We start from the raw sequence: 19,535 nt of genomic DNA, 5'->3' as shown, positions 1-19,535 counted from the left end.
CCTCAGAACTCTTAAAGGTGATGATATCTCCACCATGCTTCCCTTTTCTACGCTCCTACAGCAACACATTCCTTGCCCTAAAAGTAAGTCTTCTCCAACATTAAAAAGTCCAAGCTTAAACACTGTTTTGGTATTAACTGTTCATTCCAACATTTTATTCTCTCTCCTCATTGTGGACACAGACAGCTTGTCCTCTCTCTTTTTCAAATCCTTAGAGGCTTTGCTGTCCAGTGGATAGGACACAAGCATAGGAGATGTGATTTCTATTCCCAGCTCTGTCACTAGCTCACAGTATGACCTTGGGAACAGGGCTGGCTCCAAGCACCAGCTTGCCAAGCAGGTGCTTGGGGTGGCCACTCCGGAGAGGGGTGGCACGTCCAGCTATTCGGCAGACGGTCCTTCACTCCCGCCTGGAGCGAAGGACCTCCCGCCGAATTGCCGCCGCAGATCGCAATCGCGATCGTGGGTTTTTTTTGCGCCACTTGGGGCGGCAAAAACCCTGGAGCTGGCCCTGCTTGGGAAGCTGCCTCTTGGTACTTTAGTTTCCCCATCTATAAAATGGTGACGATACTACTTAATCACCATTTGGAGCTCTATGAATGAAAAGTGTGATGTACACTCCAATTATTATTAATGCTAGCACAGCAGGACAGTTTATTTATTTATGCTTCTTTAAGGCTTACATCCTTTAAATCTACACTCTTTTACAAAAATTAAAATAAACAAAACTGAAAACAATCACAGAGAATACAGTGAACTGCAATCACAATGTTAAAATAACTGCCAACCAGAATCATAATAACCTGACCACTCTTTCTATTAACTCACCCTCTCCCTCAAAGACCCAAGAAAAAAAGAAGAGGTTTGCAGAATGCCTAGAAAGTAACAAATGAAGCTGTTATAATTTATTTGTATTGTGTATGGCTTAGAGACTCCAGCGGAGACCGGGGTCCCACTCTGCAATTAACTGTAAAAACACATTGTAAGGCAGTCCCCTGTCTCAAAGAGCTTATCATCTAAATAGATAAGACAAAGGGAAGAAGAGAAACAGAAGTACAGAAAGGTGAAGTGACTTGCCCAGGTCATACCAATGGTCAATGGCACAGGCAGGAATAGACCCACTAGACCACAGTAACCTCAAGCTCTCACAGATAAAGATCATCATCCTCATTCATTATTCTGACCACATCTCACACACCCGTTTTTAAATTCTTCCATTAGCCCCTTCTTCTAAATAATTTTTTTTTTAAATTAATGGAGATATCCTATCTCCTAGAACTGGAAGGGACCTTGAAAGGTCATTGAGTCCAGCCCCCTGCCTTCACTAGCAGGACCAAGTATTGATTTTGCCCCAGATCCCTAAGGTGGCCCCCTCAAGGATTGAACTCACAACCTTGGGTTTAGGAGGCCAATGCTCAAACCACTGAGCTATCCCTCCCCCGTTCTCCATTATACCAAATTCAAGAGTCTCTCTCTTCCATTGCTTTGCCTTACTTTACTTCAGACTATTTATCTGACCTAGTCTTCTTATCACACTGCCTGCCTGTTCACCCCCCTACTCTCCACCAATTCAGGCTCTATGCTCTGTTTGTATGTTTCTTCCACAGCGGTTTCTGTGACTTTTTCCATGTTGTCCTCATGCGTGGAATGCCCTCCTTGACCAAGTTCACCAAGCTACCTCTATCCCCCCTCTTTCAAATCCATCGTTGACACACACACAAAAAAAAAAAAAAAAAAAAAGTCCACCAAAACATTTTGTCTTATTTCACATATTTATTTACTGTACATATTTTTAATACAAAAAATCCCTAATAATATTTCCCCCATGCTGTGTACACATCTTTCTTGTGCAACCACAGAATTTTGTTACTGTGTCCACTGTTTCTCCTCATTCAGTCCAACTGCACAGGGCCATATCATTTAGATTGTAAGCACTTTGGTGCAGGGAACCTGTCCTATTTATTTGTGCTAGCTCTTGCTAATCACTCATATTTGTGCTGAATAAGTTCAGCATAACGTGCCTACAGAACTAATATGAAACCAAGCTCATTTTCCCCCTGGGACAAACCAAATACTGAAATCCAGAAGTGAAAAGCCAGAGGAACAAATCCCAGGCCCTTTATTTTCTCTAAGTTAAAATATATATATATATATACACATTTGAAATTCAAAGTAACAAATCTATAATGTTCAATCCAGTATTATTACAAATTCTTGTAATGTATTTGGTACTCTGAACAATCAATTTTTAGGACTATTTCCCCCCCCCTATAGAATATGAACTACTCTTCTCTGAGCTTTGGTTAATGTTGTCATGGTGTAAAATGCTCTTTGCTCTAATTTAAATGTTCCAATTTATAATATTAACAGGTAAATAAAAATGTCAGAAATTCACATTAGTGATAATTTAAGGAAAAAAATGAAGTCAAACAGGCAGCCACTTAAATATTTGCAGTAAACAAATTTATTCTGTTTTATTATAATTAAATTGTAAAAGAGAGGCTTAAAAAGTATTACTACACACAGAATAATTTCCTCAAGCTCCATTATTGGTGTGTATACACACACACACCTGTGTAACTGTTGGAAACAATTTCAATTTAAGTTTCTTATAGGGTAGAGAAACAAATTATGCATACATTTTATCAATAACTTTAAGGTTACCCACAGCTGTCAATATCTTACCTCAGGTGCTCCTGCTATTTTGAGCTGTAACATCCCTTTTCTGTCCTTGTCTTCACTGTTTGAATACTGAATAGTCTGTACTTGATTGAAATCTGCCAAGTGGGTAGGCTGCAGAAAAGCATATATAAAAAATGAGACATTCATAAGAATTGCATAATACCTTGACCCTCCTCTTCATTCCCGATATCTCACATATGTATAGCATTAACACCTCTACATTACATTGAGCAAGCTTGAATTCATATCTACCTGATACCAATTCCGGTCTCATCGTGTCATAATCTTCAACACTCCCTCCTTCAATTTCTTTACATCTCCATCATGGTAATCATGTTTGTAAGTGAGGAGGGGTGGACTGAAGCCAGTCAATACCACTCCTTATTTGCCTGACGGGGTCACTGTTAAATTAGGATAGTTACACTCTGGTAACTGAATTCAGATTTTTCGCGTGTCAGTGCAAAACACACCACAATCAAATAGGTCAATCAGGTGTGTCCACATTCATAGCATACTCAAAGGAAAACATTCTTTGGAGTGCTCTAAGTGGAATGTTCTCAACTGAACACGCTACTGATTTCCAAACCTTTCTGTAATCTCTGAATTAAATTCAGTGAAAGTTAATACATATGCTTAACACAAAGCACAACAGTAAAAGCTGCCAGCTGTGTGGTTGTTATTCCTGTGTGTTTTCTCGAGGCAGGAGGGCATGGGTGTCTGGGTGCTATAACTTAGTCAAATGAATTTACTTCAGACAAAAGTAAAATGATGCAGTACAAAATAAATGAACTAAATATCAAAACAAAAACAGATATGCTACACTTTCTGGTATCTAGATACTACAGAAATGGTTGCACTACAACAGCTTTAAAATGACAGATAAAAGTGCTGAAGGATTTATTTAGCCAAGTAAATATTCTGCTTAAAAAAAGGGTTATAGATGTGAAATACTAAATGACTTTAATTATTTTTTTTAAGATGTCACCACCAATATTTTAGATTACTTAAATGTGTGCCTCAATGGGTATCAAAAGCCAGAAAATCCAGAGTTAAGGTCAATAGTGGCTCTTTATTTCACACCATTGTGCTTTCTCCAAATCCCACAGCATGAGTTAATGCTCGAATAACAGCTTTTACTTTGAATTTCCTGCCTTTTCTTAGTTTGGCTCAAAGATTAGACTTTTCATTCATCTTTGTCTAAAGTCCCATTCACAATAAGCTGTGCCTCACTCCATAGCCTTTAAGACAGTCATTGAGACAGGAAAACAGAAGCAGACTTACATTAGAGCCCTTGTCTGTAAGGTAACTGATTCCTTCTTCTGGGCCAATTGCCAGCTCCACTGAAATAATCCAGCTTGACTTTTTATGTAGAAGGAGGTGGAGATCGTGACATTTAAAGGGAAAGAGAACAAAATTGAGAACAAAGCTCCAGCATCATTCATTACACTCTTCAGTGAACAATCTTTACAAACTTTTAAACTCTTTAAAACAAATCAAACAGATTAAAATATAACTATTTTCCCTGGCTTTCAGAAGTTAAGCACAAATGTATATTAAATACAATAAATTTTTGCATCTACTGACATCTAACTACCACACTTACTCCAAACTCTCAGGCTTCTGAGATAGTCATTTAGAGAGATAGGTATGTAATCAGTATCTTTTGTGGTTAATGAAACTTAAAAAGAGAACACTTTTAATCAAAATGTGTACTATGCACAGGTAATTAATTGCAGATCTAAACAATGTCAATTATATCCATTATTCCATAATGTGTTCTGCAGATTATTGTGCTCCCTATACTTACACCAAGAGCACATTTGAAGCATTCTTTGTCAAATCTGTATACTGGAGACAGGATCTCAAAGAATTTCAGAATACTTTCTTCTCTATTGAGGATGGCAAACTGTCGAAACGTTTGTTGAATCAGTTTTCTTAGTGTTTTGGCCTGTGTAATGAAATATTTAAAGATCACTTAGTGTTTGTGCATCTAAAGCTGTGCCAGTGATGCTGAATATTAAACACATCTATTATTCAATATCAGTTACTCAAATTACCAATGAAACACAAAAGATGGGATTCTTAATCAGAAAAGGATGTAGCCAAACATTAATAATGCACTGTTCTATCTTCCAGTTTTACTGCACACAACAAAATCCCTCCATATCTACTGATAGCTTTATTTTACACAGAAAGCATCTAACAATTTGAATTAAAAACATAAGAACGGCCATACTGGGTCACATCACTTGTGTGTCTAGCCCAGTATTCTGTTTTCCAACAGTGGCAGATGCTTCAGAGGGAATGAACAGAACAGGGCAATTACTGAGTGATTCATCCTGTCACCCAGTCCCAGTTTCTGGCAGTCAGAGGTTTAGGGACACCCAGAGCATGGGGTTGCATCCCTGACCATTTTAGTTAATAGCCATTGATGGACCTCCCCTCCACGAACTTATCTAATTCTCGTTTGAATGCAGTTATACTTTTGGCCTTCACAACATCCCGTGGCAATGAGTTCCACAGGTTAACTGTGCATTGTGTCAAGAAGTACGTTCCTGTGTTTGCTTTAAACCTGGGTTGACCTCTAGTTCTTGTGTTATGCAACGGGGTAAATAACAGTTCCTTATTCACTTTCTCCACACCATTCATGATTTTATAGACCTCTTATCATATCCCCCCAGTCATCTCTTTTCTAAACAAAACAGTACAAGACAATATGATTATTATCCTCTGCATGAACTAATTTTTTTAAGCTCGTTTACCCCTGATTTCTGAACCTCTTACCAGTGTAAAAAATGCCATCAGCAACCTATGCTTTCAATAAATTATGAAAAATTCTACTAAAACACTTTGTCTTCTAATTTGTACATGCTCATTTATTTGTGCATATATTCTAGGCTAGGTGCCTAACTGATCACTGGTGCACACAATTTGCATATAGCTCTTTTGCAGTTCACACATCAGAAACACATGGTCAGTTTTGAAAATTTGTCCTAAAACCTTTTGCAACCTCCTACTGATAATATATATATTTCAAAATAAAGTCCTCTCCACAGATCCTCTTTTATTCAGACACAAAGTTAAAGCTATATTTTCAGCAATCTGTTGATTGCATTCTGCCTGTGAGTCAAACAAACATCACAACATCCACGTTTATTTGTGCTCTATTTCTATTTCTTGTGAGAAGAGTTTTCAGTTCAACCATGTAATTCGAGCGGATATATCCCGAACTAATGCTCTTTCTTGCACTCTCTCCATTAGACCACAGGATGAAGATACCACAACCACTTTTCTTGAAGGATTTATCTGACGAACCATCAGTGTACACATGAATCTCTTTGCTTTGTAACAGATACTGTTGGATAGTCTATACGGTCCAGTACTAAAAAGGCCCTGAGTACAATTATTTTTACGGCAAAGTTTGACTAATTTGTACACAGAGAATTCTGTCCTCTTCATATAAGTGCTGATCGAGCATGTGAGTAATCCCATTAAAATCAACGGGACTACTTGCATGAGTAAAATTAAACATGTCCTTGTGTGGTGATTCATTGGTTCAAGGCCATATATCCTTCAACTTTTGGGTTCTTAAAGTATGAGAAGATGTACAATTTAGTGAAAATAAATGAATTTTACACCATTTTATTAAAAGTCTCCACTGCTAAAAATGAACAATGCACAAGCAGCAAAGGTCATCCTTCTGCCCGAACAGGTAACATCACTTCGAGTAGACACAAGAACCTGATTATGTATTCTTGAGACTTGAAATGTGTGTTTTGGTGAGTAAGTGTTCAGGACTCGTGTAGGCGTCACTTTTTTATCGTTAACTGTAGATACGTACGTTCATAAAAAAGTACTCATTGGATGAACTAAATATATATACCTATACTTATATATAAAGATACACACATTTGCACAAAATATTAAGCACATTATCAGTATCTGGCAGCATAGAGAGTAAATTCCTGGCCTTTTTGCCTCTATGTGTCATGATAAAGAGAAAAACTCAGAAGCAACATCCCCAATATGCTCAACCAATCCCTTAATCAGCAACCCCTTAGCAGCGGCCCCACCCCCTGACAAAAGGTGGATCAAATAAAGGGACCGTACGCCATGATCTGGCCAACTGGCCAGGGGAACAATTCCAAAACCAAGGACCCCCGAAAGAAAATGCTCTGTCCTCAGAATTTATCTGGACACTGTTCGTACTAGTTTGTCCCCACCTGCTGGGAGGATACACCAGCATGATGGTATCTTCGTGCTCTTTTCCTCTCTCCAAATTTCCCCTTCCGCTTCAGAAGTTATATTCTAAGCAACATCACAACAGAGAGATTACTTTGAGAGCAGTCTCTAGCACTACTACATTGGGTAGTGAAGATAGAAGTGTAACCCTATTAGGTAAATATTAAATCTCTAAGGTCATGCAAATCACCTCTGTCATGAGCTGAAACTTCATCAGTCCACATATCTGCTATTTAACTACATAGCATTACATAGCGTGACCGTTTATAAAGGGACAGTCCTGTATTTAAGCCCTCTTGCAGGTGTCCCGACTTTTTCTTAAAAACAGGCAAATTGTCCCATATTTTCTCTCTCCCCACCATCAGTACTGGCAGGTCCCCGCTCGCCAGCCACCTGCCCTCCCATCAGTGGTAAGTGGGGGGTGGGCAGGAGGGTCCAGTGGCCAACGATGGGGGTGGCTAGTGGCGGGGTGAAGATGCTGCGCATGGGGCAAGCCACTCCCTCTGCTGGCCCGCCAGCGCAGCCCCCGCTGCGTGCCGGCTTTCAGCCAGCAGGGCCCCGCCCCATTTCTGGCCCGCACTGTCTGCACGCTGTAACAGCCAATGAGTGCAGGCAGGTGCCTGATGGCGGATGGTTACATGTTGCCTCTGCTGCCACCCATCAGCCCTTTATGTTCTCCCCCTCTCGCTGTCCTCTCCCTGCTTTGTCCCTTTGCTCCCCGACCCACTGCTCCTCCATATCCCCCCACCAGTGGAGCACGTCCCACTCCCAGAGCTGTGCGGAGAACCAGCCCCTAGTCAGAGCTCTCAGTTCACCAACAGCCTGGCTGGCAGGCTCCTTCCTTCCCCCACTGCCTCTGGCTAGGCTGGCACCCTGGGAAAGCCCAAAACCCTCCACCCCGTAGCGCTTGCCAAGAGAAGCTGAGCCCTGCATGTGCCAAAGCCCTGCACAACGCTGGCATGGAGAAGCCTGTCCGCCCATCAGCTAAGCTCTGGCGGGGGAAGCAATTTCCAGCCTATTCATGCCCCGAACCTGCAGGCTCCACAGCAGCCCCTGGGGCAGGGGCTTAGCTCCTTCTTCACTCACCCCTCTCTAACCTGGGAACGTGGGGCTGCTCCATCCCCTAGGTACCCTCCCCTGCAGAGCCACCCCTCTGGCTGGGTTCGCTGAAGCCCCTGCAGTCAGGTTCCCTGGGCCTTGGTGTACAATGCATCCTTAGGGCTCAACTCCTTCCTGCCCATACTGTAGCTGGAGACAGCTGGGTTATGTCGGTGGCCTGCAGCAGCCTGGAGGAGTTAGCTGTCTTTCGGCATTGTGTGGCCAGGGACAAGTGCGGGGTGGGGGGAAAGAAGAGATGAGCTTCACAAAGACATGGGCCAGGTCATCTCTTCCCCACTTCTTCCTCCCCTGTGGCTGGAAGCAGCTCCCGTCCCTTCCCTCTTGCACAGTGCCAAAATGATGCTGCTGGCCACATTCTGGCAGAAATCTGAGGAGAGGGGGCATGTGACCCTGTGTGCCCCCCACATGTTGCCTCAGAAAGATGTGGTGCCAGGTACCAGGGGAGGCGGGTCCATCCTGAGGGCCTAGCCAAGCATGGAGGGCGGAGAGCACCGGGAAGGGAAGGACGTGTCGGTCGGTCATCCTCCTCTTCCCCACCCTGCCATGTGAGGGAGGTGTATGAGAGTGAGTGAGTGCGTGTGTGTGAGACCTCTACCAGTGTGTGTGTGTGTGTGTGTGGGGGGGGGTGTAGCGGTGTGTTTGTCACCCTCCCCCTGTGAACCCTAAAGCCTTAAAAATAACAAGATAAATAAAAATAATCCAACTAGCACTATTTCTTTTTAACAGGGGCTCAGTCAACTTGATGTTAATTTGAATGTTTATACTGCATTGTTCTGATTGACTGTCATTGAACTCACTTGAATATGAGTAATTTTACCAGATGTCCCATATTCAGCGTAGGGAAATATGGTCATCCTAGCATTACATGCTACCAATGTGTGAGAACACCAGTGATTAATACTTTTCTCATCAAGAGAAAAATGTTTCCATAGCAGCCCAGTTATTACTATAAAAGCAAATCACCACCCACTTTTCAGGTCTCAGAAGCAGACTAATACAATCCAAAGCCATTTTCATTTTCTCCAATATTTGAAAAATATGCTATTCATGGATTTGAGGCACATGATCAAGGGGAAGTATAATTACCTTTACAGAATCCAGCAAACTCTTCGGAAAAAATCTCTTTAAGCCAACATCTTTCCTGAAATAAACAAACACACATATATTGTTGATAAGAAATCTTGTGAGGTCTTTAGAAATGCATGCAGATATACTAGAGAGACAAGGTGGTTGAGGTAATATCTTTTATTGGACCAATTTCAGATGGTGAGAGAGACAAGCAAGCATTCAAGCTTACACAACTCTTTCAGTTCACATCATCATATGGCTACAACAACACTGCATGCAAATATAATCCTCAGTAAAGTTCAATATTAGAATGCAAATTCAGTGTCATTAAAATGTTAACATTAGCCACTCCATAGCAATTGCTGTACTGTAGTATCTTCTATTATTAAATATAGAAAGATACCGTCTTTAGAATAGGTACCTGGGATGGAGAGTGTATTGTGTTTAATGATGTCCACATGCAATCACAGAGAAGTGCTGCGAATCAATTGCCTACAGCACATATTTTATTGTTTCAAGAAACACTAAAAACACAGCCGCTGCACAGTATACTGAGAAAGGACTAGCATGAAAACTGGAACACCCAATCATACTTACGCACCTGCAACTGTTTTGTGAGAAAAGCGGTCCTCTGACTTGTAGAATTTACCATAAATGAGGGGTTACAAGGACCACTCTGGCTGTTACCAGACTGGATTTCTCCTTCTTATGGGCATCCAAATATATTTTTATTGCTATGTTACTTCTAGCAGCATTATAATTAAGGTCCTTGCATGGATTTCTACTCTAATTTTTTTCTTAAACTTAAACCTTTTGGATTAAAATATCTTCTTGGTTGAAACAAGATGTACCCAGTGTAAGGCTGACATGTTATCTATATCCCCCAAAACTTTTTTGACTTTGATTTAAGATTGCAAGACTGCATATGCCACCAACACAAATTGTAAAAAAGCAATGAAATATGCACTGAATCATTCAACACTCAACTGACAAGTTGCCCTCCTCAACCTCAACTTCTTCATTCAACCGTACATATCTACATTTCTAAGTTTCAGTGTTGATACACAGATGCAATTATCATGCACCCTTGACCACCTCACCTATCCTCTGCCCTCTAATTATTTTCATAGAATTTATTTTAATGACCCAATCCCCTAGGCATCATACAGCCACTAGTTTTTTTTCTTAACTTGTCTACATTTCTGAGCAATGTGACCATCCCACACTAATGCTAACAAAATGTTACCATCCCATGCACTCCATATTTCAGACACACATGCACACCCTGGAAGGACAGACAGAAAGGTTTAAAAAACCCAAACATAAATGGTGGACTGTGATGGGGCAAGGCCAGATGACTATAGGAAAGTACTGGGCTAGCTTGATTATCACTTCAAAAGTTTTTTTTCCTCTTACTTAATTGGCCTCTCAGAGTTGGTAAGACAACTCCCACCTGTTCATGCTCTCTGTATGTGTGTATATATATCTCCTCAATATATGTTCCATTCTATATGCATCCGAAGAAGTGGGCTGTAGTCCACGAAAGCTTATGCTCTAATAAATTTGTTAGTCTCTAAGGTGCCACAAGTACTCCTGTTCTTTTAGTGAGAAACAGGTATGTTAGCCCCAGGCTAAACAAATCCCTGTTACCATGGTAACCAAATGGCAGTTGCTCCTGGTTAATCAAGACACCTGGGGCCAATTAAGATCCTTCTAGAAAGCAGTGGAGACAGCTAGGTTGATTGGGACACCTGAAGCCAATCAAGCACTGGCTGGAACTAATTAAAAGCCTCCCAATTAGTCAGTTAGAGGTGCATGTCAGGAGCTGTAGGAGGAAGCCATGCTGCTGGAGAAACTGGGCAGGACAAACCCTATCAGGCACAAGAAGGAGGCCATAAGGGTGAGGTAGATGTTGAGGAAGTGGGGACTGCTGTGGGGAAGTGGCCCAGGGAATTGTACTCGTCCTGTTTCCAAAAAGTCTGCTACCAATAGCTGCTACTATTAAGGTCCCTGGGATGGAGCCCAGAGTAGAGGGAGGGCCTGGGCTCCCCCCCGATTAATCACAGAGACTGTGAGACAACAGAGACTGCGAGGGAGGGTTGCTTCTTCCTACCTCCCTTGCTGGCTTATGATGAAAATGGCTCAGTACGCTGTGACCCTTGCCTCTAGAGAAAGAAGGGCTACATGGAGGGTCACAGTGAGCCTTTGAGGCTAGTGTAATCCGCCTGGAAGTGCGGGACCCACTGAGGCAAGGTCAGAGATTTGTCATATGGACCCAAGCTGCAAAGTTTGGATCCAGGTTCAGAATATCCCAACCTCTGGGTGTTGATCTGGAATTTTAGTTTGGCTCAATGTCTAATTTGGATGAATACATAGTATTCAAAATAGTGCTTAGCCTGGCTTATAAATATATCCTCAACTTTGAATTCCGTTGCTTTTATGGAGTAGTTGGCTGCCCCTATTTTCTCCCTAGCAGCCAATTTCTAGAGCAGGTGAGACTGAAAGGGAAGAGCTTGAGAATTTCCAGAGGTGTGTCAGAGCACGAAGATACCATCATGCTGGTGCATCTGAGCAGCATGTACCAGGTTGTGTCAAATGCCACAATCTATATGAACATTAGCATAAGAAAACAAGGCTCAAAACTGGAAAAAATATCTGTATTAAAAAAGGATTTCTACCACTTGAGAAGGTTAGGGCAATACAAACTGTACTTAAAAAAAAAAAAAAGTGAGTGAGTTTGTGGACTCTGCATAGAAGGGACCATGTCTACCTTTTCAATGAACATCAAGGAAAGCCTTCCATACTGATATATTCTGAATGGGAGGGGAAGATAGTAATGTGCCTCAAACATCTATATCAGGTACGGCCAAACTTACTGACCCTTTGAGCTGCATACGACAATCTTCAGATTTTCGAGAGCCTGGGCGCACCAGCCGGGGCTCGGGGCTTCTGCCCTGCGTCGAGGTGGGAAGCCTCGGGATTTCTGCCCTGCAGGGTCCAGGGGGCTCGGGGCTGCTGCCCCTTGGGGAGCGCCTACCATGGCACGAGACTTCAGCCCTGCTCCTGCTGAAGTCCTGAGTCCCGGCAGGTGCCTCACACAGGGCTGAAGCCCCAAGACCCACCATCCCTGCTGGGCAGAAGCCCCGAGCTCCTCCAAACAGTCTGGTAGGCGGAGAATGGCGGGGGCTCCGAGAACCGTACTTTAACTGTTTGGCCACCCCGATCTATATAATAAGATGCCAGGGTTGCCACTGTGTGTGTCATCCTGAAGCCTAGAATGTCTGTTGAGTCAGAGTGAAGCAAAGGAAGCACTACAAACAAGGATGAAAGCTTTTTTCTTTAGAATAGTACCAAGTTCAATCATCACTGGGACTGCTGGTCTGTTACAATCCCATTTTTAAATTCTAAGCCATTTTGACTTTATAAATTACACCTGTGCGGTTTATGGCTACAGTAAAGCATGTATCTATGCCATAACAAGACTCCTAGACCTCTGACATATCAGAGGTAACTCAATCACCACCTTACTCTGCAGCTAATTTGCATGCAAATTTCATCTGTTGTCTGAGGGAGACTGTACCGATTTCCAGCCTATGTCAGAAAATTGCTGTTAGTCAACCTGTGAAGTATATCCTTCCAATGGGCTAAGAGGGAAACAACATACACGGAATTCTAAGTCTTACTTATGGAATAAAAATTAAAAAAAATCTTTTGAAGCACCTTCTCTGAGCACTCAGGATGTTATACAATAATTTCATAAAATGCATTTTTAAAACATTATAAATTGACTCGTTCACAGCAGTGAACCCTGGAGTCTGTGCAATGACACTAAGCTGGAAAAGATTATAAAATTTCATAAACATTAAGTCCTTCGATGTATTTCATCTCAAATGCAAATTATGTGCAGTTTTCTCATTCTACGTAGAATTAGATAAAGCGGACACACCATTACAGTCTAAATCATATGCAAAGACATTTTGACAAGGAATACTTTAGTTAACATTAAACATTTCAGCAAGCAGAAGAATTCTGCAAAAATTAAGTTCTCTAAATTAATGCAGCGCTGCCACCATCTTAACACTATTACAGCACATGGTTCCCACATTCTGCTACAATAATTTGTTTCTAAACTGAATCACATAACAGCTTTTGAGTACAGATCTGAGTTTGCAGCAAACGCCACACAAAATTTAATGAATAGCAACTCTTAGTCACATTTGCTAATACAGCATATCCTATTTTTAAAATTAGATAGTAAATCCAATTTTCTTAATTTAGAAGAATTTAACATAAAAGTACACAGAGTTACAGCAGTGGTCTATGACTGCAATACGCAAAACTTTTATAAGCAAGAACAAATAAGCATTATAAATTGAAATGTACCCATAGCCATAACATAAAATACCACATGCAAACTCCAGACGGCTGCATTTCATGGCTGTGGAATGGACACCTATTCAGGAGAGAGCTCAACCAACAATGCCAGACTAAGACCTCACAGCCTTACTCTCATTGGCAGTTAGGGATAGTTAATAGCTGTTACTGGTTTATATTAGGGCTGTCAAGCGATTAAAAAAATTAATTGCGTTTAATCGTGCAATTAAAAAACGTACTCATGACTAATCATGTGATTAATCACATGGTTAAACAATAATAGAATACCATTTATTTGAATATTTTTGGATGTTTTCTACATTTTTCAAACATATTGATTTCAATTGCACCACAGAATGCAAAGTGTACAGTGCTCACTTTATATTTATTTTTTATTACAAATATTTGTGCTGTAAAAAGAGATAGTATTTTCCAATTCACCTCATACAAATATTGCAATGCAATCTCTATTATGGAACTTGATCTTACAAATGTAGAATAGTGTATGAAAAAATAACTGCATTCTAAAATAAAACAAGGTACATCTTTAGAGCCTACAAGTCCACGCAGTCCTACTTTTTGTTCAGCCAGTCACTCAGAAAAACAAGTTTGTTTACATTTGCAGGAGATAATGCTGCCTGCTTCTTGTTTACAATGTCACCTGAAAGTGAGAACAAGCGTTCACATGGCACTTTTGTAGCCGGTGTCGCAAGATCATTACGTGCCAGATGCACTAAAGATTCATATGTCCCTTCATGCTTCAACCACCATTCCAGAGGACGTGCATCCATGGTGATGATGGGTTCTGCTCGATAACGATCCAAAGCAGAGTGGACCGACGCATGTTCACTTTCATCATCTGAGTCAGATGCCACCAGCAGAAGGTTGATTTTCTTTTTTGGTGGTTCGGGTTCTGTAGTTTCCACATCAGAGTGTTGCTGTTTTAAGACTTCTAAAAGCTCCATACCTCGTCCCTCTCAGATTTTGGAGGGCACTTCAGAGTCTTAAACCTTGGGTCGAGGGAGGGATAGCTCAGTGGTTTCAGCATTGGCCTGCTAAACCCAGGGTTGTGAGTTCAATCCTTGAGGGGGCCACTTAGAGATCTGGGGCAAAATCAGTACTTGGTCCTGCTAGGGAAGGGAGGAGGCTGGACTCGATGACCTTTCAAGGTCCCTTCCAGTTCTAGGAGATAGGATATCTCCATTAATATAATATATAGAGTGTTGTAAAACGAACAACATGTGCTGGGTCATCATCCAAAACTGCTATAATATGAAATTCGGGTAAAACTGAGCAGGAGACATACTATTCTCCCCAAAGGGGTTCAAGTCAAAATTTAATTAACGCATTATTTTTTTTAACTAGCATCATCAGCATGGAAGCATGTCCTCTGGAATGGTGACTGAAGCATGAAAGGGCATATGAATGTTTAGTGCATCTGGCACGTAAATACCTTGTGATGCCAGTTACAAAAGTGCCATTGCAACACCTGTTCTCACTTTCAGGTGACACTGTAAATAAGAAGCCGGCAGCATTATCTCCCAAAAATGTAAACAAACTTGCTTGACTTAGCGATTGGCTGAAGTAGAAGTAGGACTGAGTGGACTTGTAGGCTCTAAAGTTTTACATTGTTTTGTTTTGAGTGCAGTTATGTAAGAAAAAAATCTACATTTGTAAGTTGCACTTTCACGGTAAAGAGACTGCATTACGGTACTTGTATGAGGTGAATTGAAATACACTATTTCTTTTATTTATCATTTTTACAATGCAAATATTTGTCATGAAAATAATATAAAGTGAGCACTGTACACTTTGGATTCTGTGTTGTAATTTAGATCAATATATTTGAAAATGTAGAAAAACATCCAAAAATATTTAATATATTTATGTAATAAATTTCAAGTGGTATTCTATTGTTTAGCAGTGTGAGTAAAACTGCGATTAATTGTGATTAATTTTTTAATCGCGATTAATTTTTTTGAGTTAAACGCGTGAGTTAACTGTGATTAATCAACACCCCTAGTTATATGTTATGCCAACAGCTTTATATTTACCATAATTGATGCTCTCCTACCAGTGGGAATTATTTGGATATAAACACTGCATTTTCTTTTCAGTGTAAACTTCATTGGGATTAACCCATCAAATACCAACTGTAGCGAGCTCTATGGGCTTGCTACCACTGTGCTTATTAGTTGTAGAAAATGTATCTTTTTCTTCGGTTAGTTTTGTATTTCTATTTTTTTCCTGAACACTTCAATAAAAAAGTTCATACAAAAAAGATAAAAGTAATAGTAAGACAGCATGAAGGGGGATGTGCTTCTTAAAGTCTTTTTTAATGCAGTGGGTTCAGATGCTTCTTTGTATCTCCCAGTTTTGCATCTGTGCAGCTTAATTCCTTCTCCTGGGTGCAGGGATTTACATTTATTAGGACCAAGTCTCCATTCGTGCAGTCCCTACTGATTTAACTGCTACAGGTCACTCTGAAGTTTGACTCTGTCCACCTCTTTGGGCTACCTCCCTCCAGCTACAGCGAATTTACATCGAATGCACCTGACAATGATAGGCAATAAGCAGCCTATCGATCCTGACACAGCTTCATCTGAGGAGGCGGTGGCAGCCTGCACTGGCAGGGGGCCTTCCTCCTCTGCATCTGCACTGACCACATCACACAGGCCTAAGTCCTGAGTGTTGGTTCTGGGCTTGGTACCAGAGTTCAAGTCGGGTGCCGGATGGTGTGGTGGTGGGGCCCTTCTCTCAGACACCACCAAGTACAAACAACTGGAAGGCAGTCCTGGTAGTGGGGGGAAATCCCACGGATTCCAAAATGGCCATTGGACCTGCACAGGCCACTGTCCTCTGGGCCAGGCGCCCGGGGGGGCACCCGCACTGGAATCTGGTGGGATGTATACTGGGTACTCGTAACGGCCCCTGGATTGGGTGCAGGACTCCACCTCCGACTACGAGTGAGCTTGGAGAGACTATGGGGGCGCAGTACCCCTCGCTTCTGCTGGCTGGGGCCAAAGACCAGTGATCAGTGCCAGAGTGGGGAAGTCTTCGCCAACATCAGCATGGCCAGTTGTCCTCCACTCGGTATTGGAGGACCTACTGCCAGACAGGAGCTCGGGGCTACCTGCTCCCTTCTGCTCAATGAACTCCCCGGTGCTGGAAGCTGTCCTGCTGGGTTCAGGGGTACTGGGAGGATTATCAGGTCCTTAGTCGCTGCAAAGGACTCCAGGGTGGATGGCACCGTCATCTCGCTGGCACCAAGATTTCCCCCTGCTAGTTTTCAATCAAGGTTATTAACCTAAATACTAATGCTTATACTTTCAAGTTTGTCCAGTAACTGACTTTGAAACATCTTATTGATGGTCATGCTGAAAACTAAGCAAACTGCATCCACTGCCTTTCCTTAGGTCTTTCTTGCTCACTTTCTCACAAATCTATCAAATTTGCCTTCCACTCTTCCGGCCGAACTCCCCAGTAACTCACTTGTAGTCATTAATCTCACCATTTATCCACCTTTTAAGAAAGTGACACTGTATCAGCCTTCCTCCAGGTCACCAATACATTCACTTCCTTTATATAAACAACATTCTATAATCTTTTCTTTCTCTTAATATTTCTTACTGCATCTCTCTATTCCTTCCTCTTTGTATGTATCCTAAATGAGATAAATTTCTACTGATGATCACTGACTTTTAACTAACCCAACTGCCTCTTTGCTCGGCCTTGTACTTTTCTTAACTTCCAACTTTCCACATGAAATGTTATATTACTAGGGCTGTCAATTAATTGCAGTTAACTCACACAAATTAGCTCAATTAAAAACATTAATTGCGAGTAATTGCAGTTTTAATAAGACTGTTAAACAATAATAGAATACCAAATTATATTTATTATAAATATTTTTGCATGTTTTTCTACATTTTCAAATCTAATGATTTCAATTACAACACAGAATAAAAAGTGTACAGGGGTCACTTTATATTATTTTTGATAAATACTTTCACTGTAAAAAAGAAACAAAAACAGTATTTTTCAATTCACCTCATAAGTACTATAGTGCAATCTCTTTATCATGAAAGTGCCACTTACAAATATACTTTTTTTTTGTTACATAACTGACCTCAAAAATAAAACAATGTAAAACTTCAGCGACCACAAGTCCACTCAGTCCTACTTCTTGTGCAGCCAATTGCTAAGACAAACAAGTTTGTTCACATTTACGGGAGATAATGCTGCCCTCTTCTTATTTACAATGTCACCTGCAAGTGAGAATTGGCATTCACATGGCACTGTTGTAGCCTGTATTGCAAAGTATTTACATGCAAGATATGCTAAACATTTGTATGCCCTTCATGCTTCGACCACCATTCCAGAGGACATGTTTCCATGCTGATGACACTTGTTAAAAAAAAATGCATTAATTTAATTTGTGACTGAACTCCTTGGGGGAGAATTGTATGTCTCCTGCTCCATGGTTTTATCCATATTCTGCCATATAGTTCGTGTTTTGGCAGTCTTGGGTGATGACCCAGCATATGTTGTTCGATTTAAGAACACTTTCATTGCAGATTTGACAAATGCAAAGATAGTATGAGATGAGATGTCTAAAGGCACAGCACCCAGCCCAAAAGAATCTGAAGTGCCTTTCAAAATCTGAGAGGGATGAGGTGTGGAACATGTTTTCAGATGTCTTAAAAGAGCAGCACTCTAATTCAGAAACTACAGAACCCAAACCACCAAAAAAGAAAATCAACTTTCTGCTGATGGCATCTAACTGAAATGATGAAAATGAACATACATTAGTCCATACTGTTTTGGATCATTACCGAGCAGAACCTGTTATCAGCATGGAAGCATGTCCTCTGGAATGATGGTCGAAGCATGAAGTGGCATACAAATGTTTAACATATAGGGCATGTAAATACCTTGCAACGCCAGCTACAACAATGGCATGACAATACCTGTTCTCACTTTCAGGTGACATTGTAAATAAGAAGCGGGCAGCATTATTTCCTGTAAATGTAAACAAACTACATTTGTAATCTGCACTTTCACGATTAAGAGATTGCACTACCGTACTTGCATGAGATAAATTGAAAAATACTGTTTCTTTTGTTTATCTTTTTTTACAGTGCAAACATTTGTAATCAAAATAATAATATAAAGTGAGCACCGTACACTTTGTATTCTGTGTTGTAATTAAAATCAATAGATTTGAAAATGTAAAAACAAAAATATTTAAATAAATGGTATTCTATTATTGTTTAATATTGTAATTAAAACTGATAAATCACAATTTTTTTAAATCTTCCAGTTAATCGTGATTAATTTTTTAATCATTTCACAGCACCAGATATTACATTTAATACATACATACTGCACACATACTACTGTTATATGTTTTTAAAAGTATGTTTGATATGCATTAGCATTTTCTACACAAATAGAACGAAGTCCTTGAAAATAATGAGACACATTTTAATAATAAATTATCATAATATTCAGGCAGAGCTCAGTTTGGAACCCAGGAATTCTTGACTCCAAACTATGTGTTCAGTACGGTTAGATCTGTGCCACTGCATTATTGGAACTAATGTCCTTGCAGTCTTGTTCACAGCATAGCCTGCTTTCCCTGGCATATGTGTAGGGTGACCAATGTCCCGATTTTATAGGGAAAGTCCTGATTTTTGGGTCTTTTTCTTAAATAGGCGCCTATTACCTCCCACCCCCGTCCTGATTTTTCACATTTGCTGTCTGGTCACCCAATATATGTGCTTTGAAAGAAGATATCTTAACAGTGGAACATCTATTTCCATATAAATTGGATATAATTGCTGGAAGTTATTTTTTAATCTGTTTAAAAACAAGCAAACAAAAACAGTACATTTCCTCATGAGTCCTAAACAACAATTTAATTGCCCTTAAAAGAATCTTCTACCCTACCTTCAAATGATCCAGTACCAAACCTTTATCTGAACTAGCTCACTTTGTCTTATTTTATTTTTAAAATAAAAAATAAAATAAAAACTGGAAAGTTGCTG

At 40.6% G+C, this 19,535-nt stretch overlaps 1 protein-coding gene across 5 annotated transcripts in view; it reads right to left on the bottom strand.

Annotated features, from left to right (window-relative positions):
- PTK2 (protein tyrosine kinase 2) overlaps positions 1 to 19,535 on the bottom strand; it is a 349,972-nt gene that overhangs the window by 126,557 nt on the left and 203,880 nt on the right. For 4 of the 5 annotated variants that reach the window (XM_054017938.1, XM_054017937.1, XM_054017936.1 and 1 more), the window contains 4 exons: positions 9,130 to 9,184; positions 4,490 to 4,630; positions 3,964 to 4,041; positions 2,686 to 2,793 (listed from right to left, as the gene is read on the bottom strand). In XM_054017938.1, coding sequence (XP_053873913.1) covers positions 2,686 to 2,793; positions 3,964 to 4,041; positions 4,490 to 4,630; positions 9,130 to 9,184 — 382 coding nt within the window. Of the gene's footprint in view, positions 1 to 2,685; positions 2,794 to 2,934; positions 2,978 to 3,963; positions 4,042 to 4,489; positions 4,631 to 9,129; positions 9,185 to 19,535 lie in introns of those variants that run through there. The other variant, XM_054017939.1, reaches the window with a different exon arrangement.

The sequence above is a fragment of the Malaclemys terrapin genome, chromosome 2 (genome assembly GCF_027887155.1).
Source record: "Malaclemys terrapin pileata isolate rMalTer1 chromosome 2, rMalTer1.hap1, whole genome shotgun sequence".
Taxonomy (NCBI): Eukaryota; Metazoa; Chordata; order Testudines; family Emydidae; genus Malaclemys; species Malaclemys terrapin.
Note: the sequence above shows the minus strand (reverse complement) of the source record. Positions and strands in the feature narration are given on the sequence as shown.